Consider the following 12,977-nt stretch of genomic DNA (forward strand, 5'->3'; position numbering starts at 1 on the left):
CCCTGTTTTCTACCTAAAATCTTCTCTGGGACTCATTTTCTTTCAAACTCAAGGTGGCTCCCAGAAACTCAACCCATTTTGAAGCAATATGATTAATATCCCCTATCTCATGGCCTCTCTCATCCCTAACTCGTCCTAGAAGTTCACTCCTCCCTTTATCTTTAGCTAAACCAAATAGATATCTAGCTCGCTTCCTCTGGTTATTAAAAGAAATCCACCTGGCCCCCTTTTCTCTTTCCCTGGCCAACTTGTTATCTTCACTCTTCAAATACACCTGGCACTCCACATGATCAATCTCTACCTTAGTCAGACCTCAAACCTGCCTATTCCTCTGTACGTATTCCAACAATTCCCCCCATACCTTTCTCTCATGTCTCTTCTATTCAGCCCTTATCTTACCCACTCTTCTAATAATACCTTGCAGTGCATCTCATTAGCAAACTTCCTCTAGGATCCCTCCCTATCCCCCTCGTTTTTAAATGTATTAATAGCCTCTTTAGTAAGGAAAATGAATAGCTCATCCTTAAGCAACAGGTTATTCACCCTCAGCTTTCTTGAAGGAAAGTTTCTGAGTTTATCTTCTCCCCAGTCAACTATGTGCCACCCCCATATCAAAGGCATATGGTCTGATAATATAGAACATGACTCCACTTTAGTAGAGAGAGTGTGAGGGACCCAAGAGGCTTGGTGACTAAAAAAAACCTATTTATTCTTGAGGATGACCCAAAATATTGAAGGCTAAAATAAGTATGTCCAGGATCAGATCCCCATTCCCACAGTTCCCAACCATCAACTAGACCCATCCTGCCTCTCTAAGATTTTCCCATTTCTTTTTCTCTTGACCCCTCAACATAGTACTTCCCCCACACCTTACCTACTTGCTTCTCTACCATATTAAAGTCCTCCATAATGATACATGGACACTAAATATCTAGTCTAGCAATCCAATCCAACATCTCTTCTCTAATCTTATGATTATGGGCTCCATAGATGTTGACTATCCACACCTTCTCTTCATCTATTTGAACCTCAACAACTAAAATTCTGCCATTAGGATGATTAGCAATGATACTAGGTCATAAATCCTTCTTAACAATAGTCAAGACCCCACTGAATACAGCACCACCCCATCCCTAAATCTTTCCTTTCTCCCACACTCCATACCAAAAAGACTATGTTCCTGAATTGCCATTATTGAGGACAACCTCAGTCCTTCACTAACCCCAAAAAGTTGATTTTTTCGTCTTGTCCCTTAGTCCCTTAACATTCCGAGAACACCCCTTCATTTCGCTTTCCTTAATCATTCCAGAGCGGTGGCCGGAACCATCTCCACTTTAGTCTCTTCTTCCCCACCTGAACATTCCCTTGATGTTGAATGGTTATTCTTGATGGTATAGGACCTTTGTAGATTGTTGGTAAGGAATGGTTTTTTTCATGTTTATGGGAGGTTCTCGTGGCATTCTACCCCTTTTTTTAAAGGTATAGGATTCTTGTGACTCTCATGGCGTTATTTTTACTCCTTGGGAGCAACATGTTCTTATGTCCACCCTCCTTATGTTTGTCTTGCCGCTAAGTACATACATTACACACACATGTTAAATACATGTATGTATACATGCCGCTTGAAATATAAAAAACACCTTTAACTTGCTCATACATGCCGCTTGAAATATAAAAAACACCTTTAACTTGCTCAGAGAGAAGGTCCCACTAGTTTACAAAAGCGTTTCTCTGTTAGAGTCTCAGAATGAGCTTACTCACTTCTCCCGGATAAAACAAAAATTTCATGACATCAAGGCATGGCGTGATTTATACAGATCACCTTGGTCATCAAAGCTTTGTATAGGCATGGCGTGATTTGTACAGAGTACCTTGATTTTATTTCTGCTGCAATGTAGGCTGCGGAGATGACTCCTTGCTTGAGGCCGCGTTGGTGGTGGGACAACTGGAAGAACAATGTAAGTGGGTCTGCTATGTCATTTCATTGCACTTCATTTCTGCTCTCTCTCGTAGACTGGGGCTCGCTTAGGGTGAGCCTTGGCTTCCCTTTGTGTGTTACTCACCAAGGGGTCCCTATGGATGGACGGCTGGTACCGCCCACGTTGGGTCCAAGGCACGCTAAGCCTAGAAGAGCCTTGTGCTGTGAAGGCACAAGAAGAAGTGAACCAGAACAACAACAACAACAGTGGTTGGGAGATATTTAGCTTAGAGGAGGCACTCCTTTCTCTGGAAGAAGGCATGCCTTTCCTCCAGCCTTCAGTTGAGGACTTGGCATGCATCTTGCTCAAGTGCAGAAAGGAGAAAAACCTTGCGCATGCGCTACGCTTGCATGCCTACATGCGTGATAGTGCGCTTGAAGCCCATACATCACTGGGGAACTACCTCGTCTCCACGTTCGTGGAAGTTGGAAGCATGTGCCATGCCCAACAGGTTTTTGACAGGCTGTTATATCAAGGTGAGTGTTCTTGGAACTCTCTCATGGCAGGTTATGTGAAATGTGGGGAGCCACAGCATGCCCTTATCCTGTACCAAAAAATGCTGGAAAATGATTCTCTACATCCCAATGGGTACGGTTTTGTGGCCTTGCTGAAGGCTTGCGCTACTCTGAAAGATCTGGAAAGAGGCGGTGAAATACATGCTGAGATTGCTCAAAAGGGGTTGCTGGAAAGAGACGTTTTCATTGGCAGCAGCTTGGTTGATATGTATGCCAGATGTGGCTCCCTTGTAAAAGCACAGGATGTGTTTTACAAGCTCTCGGTGCGAAACATATACTCATGGAATGCATTAATTGCAGGATATGTGGAACATGGGCACAGTGAGGAAGCACTCAACTGTTTTGAACAGATGCAATGTGAGGGCATCTCTCCAGATGCAGTGACATTTGTTTGCAGTTTGAAAGCTTGTGGCAGCATAGGAGCCACAGTCAAGGGACATGAAATACATGCTGAGATTGCGAGAAAGGGGTTGCTGGAAGGAAACGTTTTCATTGGCAGCACTTTGGTCGATATGTATGCCAAATGTGGCTTTCTTGCAGAAACACAGGAAGTGTTTGACAATCTTCCATTTCGAGACGTATTCTCTTGGACTGCACTAATGGCAGGATATGCAAAACATGGGTGTGGTGAGGAAGCACTTAACTGTTTCGAGCAGATGCAACATGAGGGTGTCTCTCCGAGTGCTGTGACATTTGTTTGCAGCTTGAAAGCTTGTGGCAGCATAGGAGCCATAGATAAGGGTGGAGAAATACATGCTGAGGTTGCTAGAACAGGATTTCTGGAGAGAGACATTTTTGTTAGCAGCACCTTGGTTGATATGTATGCTAAATGTGGCTCCCTTGTAAAAGCGCAGGAAGTCTTTGACAAGATCCCTTATCGAAATGTAGTTTCTTGGAATGCACTAATTGCAGGATATGTGGAAGATGGGAATGGTGAGGAAGCACTCGAGTGTTTCAAACAGATGCAATGTGAGGGCATCTCTCCAGATACTGTCACACTTATCTGTGCCTTGAAATCTTGTGGCAGCACTCGAGCCACAGACAAGGGCCAAGAAATTCATGCTGATATTGTTAAGAAAGGGTTGGAAAGAGACCTTGTGGTTGGGAGCACCTTGGTTGACATGTATGCTAAATGTAGCTCCCTTACAAAAGCAAGGGAAGTTTTAGACAAGCTCTCAGTTCGAAATGTAGTCACATGGAATGCGTTAATTGCAGGATATTCAGAACAGGGACATGGTGAGGAAGCACTCAATTGTTTCAGACAGATGCAACGCGAGGGCATCATTTCAGATGCTGTCACACTTGTTTGCTGCTTGAAAGCTTGTGGCAGTATAGGAACCACACACAAGGCCCAAGAAATACATGCTGAGATTTTCAGAAAAGGGTTGGAAAAGGACCTTGTGGTTGGCAGCACCTTGGTTGACATGTATGCCAAATGTGGTTCCTTTGCAGAAGCACAGGATGTGTTTGACAAGCTCCCGGCTCGAAACGAAGTGTCATGGAATGCACTTATTGCAGGATATGCAGAACACGGGCATGGTGAGGAAGCACTCAACTGTTTTGAACAGATGCAACATGGGGGCATCTCTCTGGATGCTGTCACTCTTGTTTGCAGCTTGAAAGCTTGTGGCAGCATAGGAGCCACAGACAAGGGCCAAGAAATACATATTGAGATTGCCAAAAAAGGTTTGCTTGAAAGAGATGTCTTTGTTGGCAGCACCTTGGTTGATATGTATGCTAAATGCGGCTCCCTTGCAAAGGCACAGGAAGTATTTGACAAGCTCCGGGTTCGAAACGTAGTCTCGTGGAATGCACTTATCACAGGATATGTGGAACAGGGCCATGGTGAAGAAGTACTCAACTTTTTTGAACAGATGCAACATGAGGGCATCTCTCCTGATGCTGTCACCCTTGTTTGCAGCTTGAAAGCATGTGGCATTATAGGAGCCACAGACAAGGGCCAAGAAATACATACTGAAATTGTCAGAAAAGGGTTGGAAAGAGATGTTGTGCTTGGCAGCACCTTGGTTGATATGTATGCCAAATGTGGCTCCCTTGCAAAAGCACAAGAAGGGTTTGACATGCTCCGAGTTCGGAATGTAGTCTCATGGAATGCACTTATCACAGACTATGTGGAACATGGGCATGCTAAGGAAGCACTCCATTGTTTCGAGCAGATGCAATATGAGGGCATATCTCCGGATGCTGTCACTTTAGTTTGCAGCCTGAAAGCTTGTGCCAACATAGGAGCCAAAGACAAGGGACAAAGAATACATGCTGAGATTGTTAGAAAAGGGTTGGAAAGAGAACTCCTTGTTGGAAACACCTTGGTCGATATGTATGCTAAATGTGGCTCGCTTGCTGAAGCACAGGAAGTGTTTGACAAGATCTCAGGTGGAGATACGGTCTCATGGAATGCACTAATTGCAGGATTTGTGGAACATGGGCATGTTGAGGAAGCACTCCACTGTTTTGAACAGATGCAACATGAGGGTGTCTTTCCAGATGCTGTCACATTTGTTTGCAGCCTGAAAGCTTGTCGCAGCATAGGAGCCACAGACAAGGGCCGGAAAATACATGCTGAGATTGCCAGGAAAGGGTTCCTGGAAAGAGATGTTTTTGTTGGCAGTGCCTTAGTTGATATGTATGCTAATTGTGGTTCACTTGCAGAAGCACGGGAAGTGTTTGACAAGCTTCCAATTCGAATTGTAGCCTTGTGGAATGCACTAATTTCAGGGTATGCTGAGCAGGGGCATGGTGAGGAAGCGCTCAAATGTTTTGAACAGATGCAACACGAGAGGGTCTCTTCAGATGCTGTCACATTTGTGTGCTGCTTGAAAGCTTGTGGCAGTGTAAGAGCCTCAGTCAGGGGCCTAGAAATACATGCTGAGATTGCCAGAAAAGGTTTGGAAAGAGAGCCCCTTGTTGGCAACACCTTGGTCGATATGTATGATAAATGTGGCTCAGTTGTAGAAGCACAGAAAGTGTTTGACAAGCTTCCAGTTCGTGATGTGGTCTCGTGGACTACCATAATTGCAGGATATGCAGGACGTGGATGTGGTGAAGAAGCACTTAACTGCTTTGAAAAGATGCAGCAAGAGGGTGTGCCTGCGAGTGCTGTCTCATTTGCTTGCAGCTTGAAAGCTTGTGGTAGCAGTGGAGCCACAGTGAAGGGGCAAGAAATACATGCTGAAATTGCCAGAAAAGGGTTGGAAAGAGAGCTCCATATTGGCAACACCCTGGTCGATATGTATGCTAAATGTGGCTTGCTTGCAACAGCACAGGAAGTTTTTGACAAGCTTATAGTTCGAGATGTGGTCTCGTGGAATGCACTAATAGCTGGATATGCCCAGCTTGGAGAGAGCAAAAATGTTTTTCATGTCTTCAACAGAATGATAGAAGGTGTAAAGCCAGATCTGGTAACATTCATTAGTGTTCTTAATGCTTGCAGTCATGCAGGTCTAGTGGATAAGGGCCGTATGTACTTTGAGGCCATTAGCAATGACTATGGTTTCATCCCAACTATTGAGCATTACACTTGCATGGTTGATCTCCTTGGCCGTGCAGGCCATATAGACAAGGCAATAGCTATGATCAAGAAGATGCCGTTTCATCCTGGGATTGTGGTGTGGCATATTGTTTTAGGGGCTTGTCGAAAGTGGGGCAATGTGGAGCTTGGACGACATGCCTTCGAACATGCAGTGCGGTTGGATGAAAAAGCTGCTGCAGCTTATATCTGTATGTCTAACATCTATGCAGATGCTGGCATGCAGAAGGAAGCAAACACGGTTGAGGCAATGAGAGTGGAAAATCAAGCATGGAAGAAGCCAGTAGAGAGTTGGTGGATGGATGCCAGCAGAATGGCACGTTCCTTTCTTGATGTGGATAAAAGACAATTATAAAGCAATGATGTTGATGCAAAGCTAGAATATCTTTTGCAACAAATGATGAAGGCAGGGCATGTCTGAGGCTTGTGTTGGTGCTATGGGATGTTCGGATGATGCAAATAAGTTCTTTTTGTGCGGGCTCAGTGAATATATCAGCGGAAAATTGTTGTCACAGATTCAAATTGTTCTCCGAGACTGGGACGACGAGGCTAATGACAAAAGCGTTTCTCTGTTCGAGTCTTAGAATGAGTCTGCTCGTCTCTGACCCCGGCTCAAAAAACAAAAACTTAGATGTTGGAAAGCGTGCTAGTGGAGATGGGACAGTTTCCCTGCCTTGTCTTGTTGTATAGAAAGACTCCAGTCCGGGGAGCTTGGTTCCGGATTGGGAATTGGAGGTTGATGTGCCTGCTGGGGTGGCAGTCCTAAGAGCTTGGTTTTGTCATTACAGGCTGATGTGCCTTCTGGGGCACTGAGAACTATTAATTCATTTAACCACTTAAATGAACACAAGATTTAACCACACTTGAACAAGCCCAAAACCATCAACACAGCACTAGCTGCTAAGAGTGTGCTAAGATCACCACCACCATACTTGGGGGGTCGGTACACGTGTACTCTTTATTTGGTAGCAGACGTACACTCTTCTTTCAGTGATCGGTACGCATCTCTCTTTCTCTAGCGACAGACACACTCTTGTTTCCTGATCACTTGGCACACTCTTCTTCCTTTAGATCAGTAGGGCAGAACATAAATCTACATTCACATCCGTGTATGCGCGATCTACACTCACGTCCGAGTGGATTAAACTCACGTCCGTGAACAACTTCGCTCATGCTCGTGAGCAAGCTCAGGATCTTAAAAATATAAAATAGAAAAAATTGAGACACTCAATTCTCTCCTTTTAACAAAAAGGATATATATGCCAATATGCCAATCACACATTACTAGGAGTTTCTGAGTCTCTAGATGATAAGGTTCAAATCTCTCCCCTATGCAAGCGATGGCATTTAGTGTGTGTGTGACTAGTGTACTTTCAAATTTTCAAGCAAAAAAGAAGAAGAAGAAAAAAAGGAGATATATTCTTTTGCATATATAGATCAAGTCGGCTAACTACAAATCTATTTAGAAAATTACAAGGACTCTTGTTTCCTTCTTTAAAAAGCTTTCTTCTCCAAGTAAAAAGGCAAAAGTTCTAAAGATAGCTTATCCCACTTCTCCCAAGTAGCATATTCTAGTGAATACAAATCCCATTTATCTAAACCATGTATAATAGTTATATTTCTAAGTTATCTAAAATTGCATTGGGCTTCACAATCTCGTTCTTTTGTAACTTACGTATGCCCGTAAAATATGATCAAAGGTTGGCAACATGTTTTTTTAACAAGCTTATATGAAATGCATGGTGAACTTTGATATTTTTTGTTGGGTAGTTCAAGTAAATTGGCCAACTTTCTATTGAGCCTTAAAATGGACCAGAAAATATGATGAGTGTCTGAGCTCTCCCTAATTTTAGATTGCTATACTTAGGCTTGACTCTCAAAAGCACCAAATAATCCTACTCAAACTCTTGGGTTACACACTTTTTGGCATAATAGCTCTTATGCATGTTATGCACTTCCTTCATTCATTCATTTATGATTATCAAATATTTTTTCTATTCACCATCCATATAGAATCTCTCCTCTATTTGTTAAATTAGAGAAATTGGCTAAACTACTTCTAAAGAAGACATCTTGATCGTTGAATACATAATTATATTAAAGATAGAAACTTAACCCACTAATTAGGTCGTTTCTCATTCACTCACATTTTTAGCATATCTTCAAGTGCATAATTCACCATATTCATAGTTTTAGTTTCATCATCTATTTGCAGATGAAATGTTGCATCTAACTTGGTATGACCGATCGCTTGGACCCTTCTCAAGTTCACACGAACCTTCTGTGGCATCTTCTTTAATCCCACTACCCATTGACCCACATTGCCTTTATTCCCAATGCTTGATGACACCAAATCCCTCGAGCCATATACACGCCCCATTGTAGCTATGAACAAAGTCCACTACCATGCATCAACAATCTAACAATCTTGAGTCCTCAAGGAACAGGATGTCAAGGAAGTAGTAAAGAGAGTTAACGAAAGTAGTGAGTTGGAGAAATCTTCAAGTTGGAGGAGTACACACATTGGGCACACCTTTCTTCCCATTGCACAAGCACATCCATCACCTAGAGTTCCCTTGAAAGATGCAAGCACAATAACCTATTTGTACGCTTACCACTACTTCCTACTATGTCAACAACACAAACCTCAACAATAATGGGGCTCTCTCAATAAAATATCTTCACTATAGAACCCCACATTCCACTCTCAAGAAAAGTGAAGAATTTTTCTCCATTAGCCTCATAAGTTGTTTATAGAACCCCACATTATAGAACCTTGCAAAATATCTTCATTATAGAACCCCGCATTTGACTGTCAGGAAAAGGGAAGTTCTCTCCATTAGCCTCACAATTCGATTATATAACCCCACAAACCTCAACAATAATGGGGCTCTCTTAACAAAATATCTTCACTATAAAACCCCATATTCCACTCAAGAAAAGTGAAGAAATTCCATTAGCCTTGCAAGTTGATTAAAGTCTTTTATTAGCCTCTCTAATGGTTTTGACTTCAGCAATTACTAAATTAAGAGTCTGAATGACTCTCCTTCATGCACTTCATTATATAAGCTTGTAAGAGAACTTAAATGCACTTCAAAAATAAAAAGGAATATGGGATGAAGAATACAGGGATAGGTCCTCCTCGAGGTTGAACGGTCCTGCAATAGAGAACAACAATGAAAGCATAAACTAAGAAGTTATTATCTTACATTGCTTCAATGTATCAACTGAGGAATTGAGATTTACACTCTCATTCTGATGAGTATGTTTACATTCCTCAAGATCTCCCATCTTCTCATCTATTGCTAACAAGCCTTATAATCGTGTTAACCTCAATAATAAAACATCATAACCCTATTTATGATTGCCATAAAAGAAAGTGAATAAAATATATATATATATAAAAGAGCTCACAAAAAGAAAAAGAACACAATCACTCGTAAAGGCTCCCACCTTGTTTAGGTACTCCCTTGAATTACTAACTTCTTCATTTACTAACAGCCTCCCACCCAACCCCTATTTCTCTCGTGTGGAGAACAATGACCCTTGAGAATTGTCTCAATATCAAGAATACTAACAACAAGCTTCTTAATTTTCCCCACAACAAAGTCTCAATTATCCCCACAACAAAGTCTAATGCTCGATCAAAAGAATGCAACTGACATTAAGAAAGGGGAATGCTAACCCATTTTTAAAGCTTTTGCCAATAATATTCTACATCAAAGAGCAAAGAATATGATGTGTGCAAATCCTTTGGACATCTTTTGGGCCCTTTGCTAATGACCCTCATTAGCAATGGACCAATGGGAAGAGAGCAGTGTGCACATTTGGTCTCCTCCATAAGTAGGGGGCAACTAGGCTTGTCTTCCTCATTAATACAAATGCAGGGTTCAAAAAGTAGGGGCTGGCCTTCATAAATTGGGGGGGGGGGGAGTAACTAAAAGTAGGGGGCTCCATCATTTTCAGCCCCCATCAATCTCGTGGGTCAAAAACCCTAAAAATGGTTTTTTTTAATTTAAAAAAAGTGATTTCCCCCCCTTAATACCCAAACCAAACCATATTGTATAAAAAAGAGATTTTTTCACCTCCATCTTCTCTCTCTACACTCCATTCTCCCCTTCAACATCACCTTACACTCCATTTTCCCCAAAACCAGCAACTTAAGTTTCCATCTCTCTCTCTCTCTCTCTCTCTCTACAGTGTTAGACATGCATCTTATTCACGCCTCTCTCTCTAATTCTCTCTCTTTACTGTGCTTAGACCTGCAGCTTATTCATGCCTCATTCTATCTATCTCTCTCTCTCTCTCTCTCTCTCTCTCTCTCTCTCTCTCTCTCTCATTACAACATAAGCAACCATGGAGGGTAGTGCATCTTCATCGAGGAGAAGGCTAAGAGACACAATAGAGTCTATGCTCTTGCACAATGTGAGGGATGAACATGATGCTTGGCTTGGGATGCAATTTTAGAAGGGAGACTGGGTCTATTTGCAACCCAGTGCCATTGGACCCCATTGAGTTTGACGTTGAGAGTGCCAGTGGGCCACCCCATTGAGTTTGATGTTGAGATTGTTAAATTTGCAGCAATCTGATGAGCTATGGTGGATCAAATGCTAGAATCAACATCATTAACAAAGACATTAGACGATGATTAAGATGAGATTAGTGAGCAATTAGTTGATAGCTTAATGTAGGCATGGATAATCAAAAACCAACAAATTCTCATTAGGCCAATGCCTCAATTTATAAAGTTTACATCCAAGCATCTAATCCCACTGATCTCTCCTTGATTCACTCTACCTCTTTTGCTTGATTCTCTCCACCTCTTCCCAAAATATCTCCACATATCCTAAATCTTATCATGCTACCCTTTATTCTCTCCCAGTAGATACCTCTCACCTTTCACAACTTCTCTCTCATTTACAGATTCTCATTTACAGCCTCTTGCTAAGGGCTTGTTCCCGCACACACCCTATTCACTTGTATATTTCAACACCTTCCCTCAAGTGAATAATCCTAGCACACCTGGACCCTATTCCAAGTTTCTCTCTTACTTGGTCATCCACGACTAGTGCCTCAAGTCCCTAAACTCATAGTCCTTGACACACTCTCTCTCTATGTGTCCAAGGCTACTACAAGTGCCCGTGACCTTGACTAAAGTTCTCACACATACATCTACCACATGGCCTACATCATCGGTGGTTTTACTCTGTTGGGGTAGGTTACATTGGGTTGTGGGTTCTCTCTCTCTCTCTCTCTCTCTCTCTTAGAAAAGATGATCTGACTCCGCTTCCTTAGCCTCCATGAAGTTTGCCGATGTCGTTCCTTCTCCACTGGGTTTGCTGTAGCAGTCTCTTTGCCATGTGTCTCGGCTTCCCAAAGTTGTGGCAAGTGAAGGTCCTTCCTCCTACTCTGCCTCTTCCTCGTCCTTGTCTCCTCGTCCTCGAGAGAATCCTCCTCGGGTGAAGAATGATCTTTCTTCTCTAGCTATTGAGTCCAGCCATTTCTTCTCTTTGACCTTGGTCTCTTGCTCTAGTAGAGCTCCTTTGATCTCATGCAGCTTCAATTCAGGTACATTCTTTAAGGTTGCTACAATGTTTTCATATTCACCTTTGTCCACACTCTTCAGAAGCACTGCTAGTGCCTCATCATCTTCTACCTTCTTGCCAATGGCTGCCAGTTGTTGCTTAATGCTTTTATATTTGTTCAAGTGTGTGATTAAAGGTTCACTTTCCTTCATATCTAGTTTGTAGAATTGCATTAATAGATTTATCTTTGAATTTTTTGCTTGAGTGCCAAATAATTTATTGAGTTCATCCCATGCATCTTTTGCCCATTGTATCCCTGTGATGTGATGAATGATTTCATCATTTAAACTGAGTGCGATAAGTCCTAATGCTTTCTCATTCCTGCTCTTCCACTCATTTTTCCCACTCACCTCTGGGCATTCATCTCTTCCCTCAACTAGCCCCCACAGATTTTTCCTCATGAGCAAATACATGGTTTTTATTTGCCATGTATAAAACTGCTCCCCATTAAATTTGACTATCTCTTGTGCCGTGCTCATGATGATGTGAAGGGGGTCCTCTTGATCCAATTTCAAGATTCAAGGTCAGTGTCTACCCTTTTACAACTCAATCTGGTGTTTAGGTGATGATTACAACAGATTTATCAGCATAAATTCACCAGAAATTACATAAAACTAAGGGTAACAAATTTGTACTGAATGGTTGGAGTATCAAACCATCTCCGAATTGTAATATGAAGTTATAGGGATCTGTATCATCAGATACCCAAAGGTTAATTTGAACCCTCAATTGCACCAAAATACAATGATTAGTACTGATTAATCACTAATTAGCAAAATAATCCTCTGTTTTGTGTGTGCAAAAAACAGAGTATGCAGGGAATCCAGATCCGGGGCCTTAGAGTTCAAATGAGCTCAACTCCTTTCAAAGAAATTAATAGCAATTAGTCTAGTAGAGGATTAAGCCAAGAAACACAAGATTTGACCAAACATTGAATGCTTAATCTCTGTTTTACCAAAGTCACCTGCAAATTTGATGCAGAGCTTGGATCTCACTGTAGACTTGATGAAATCAAAAACTGCCTTCACCAGGTTCTTGTAGAGCACCCTTGAAAACCCCTGGGGCCAAGAGGAATTAGACCAATGTCTTCTGTGGATGAGTACATTTGCAGTTTTCTTCTAGAAACATGCGCTTCAAAAAAGTGAAAATCAGCAGCATCTCCTCGCGGTTTAGCGATTTGACTTGACTAGCTTATGCGTGGGGAGTATGGCTACATGTGGCTAGAAGGGTTTGGGCTAATGTTATGTGTGAAGGGAGAGAGAGCTCCTCCACCAGCTGGGGATATAGAGGTTAATTGAAAAAGAGCTAAAAATTTGATTTTTTCCTAATCCTAATTAACTAGGTGATTAGC

General features: G+C 42.0%; 1 protein-coding gene across 1 annotated transcript; it reads left to right on the plus strand.

The window, feature by feature from the left end:
• Positions 1-2,079: 2,079 nt before the first annotated feature.
• LOC147620822 (pentatricopeptide repeat-containing protein At3g09040, mitochondrial-like) lies at positions 2,080-6,396 on the plus strand. The gene is made up of 4 exons (XM_086825357.1): positions 2,080-4,101; positions 4,261-4,407; positions 4,867-5,013; positions 5,245-6,396. Exons 1-4 carry the CDS (start codon positions 2,080-2,082, stop codon positions 6,394-6,396), a joined length of 3,468 nt encoding a protein of 1,155 aa, XP_086681483.1.
• Positions 6,397-12,977: the final 6,581 nt, after the last annotated feature.

Source organism: Cibotium barometz, chromosome 31 (genome assembly GCF_041138505.1).
Source record: "Cibotium barometz isolate CiBa-2024 chromosome 31, ASM4113850v1, whole genome shotgun sequence".
In the NCBI taxonomy this organism is placed as follows: domain Eukaryota; kingdom Viridiplantae; phylum Streptophyta; class Polypodiopsida; order Cyatheales; family Cibotiaceae; genus Cibotium; species Cibotium barometz.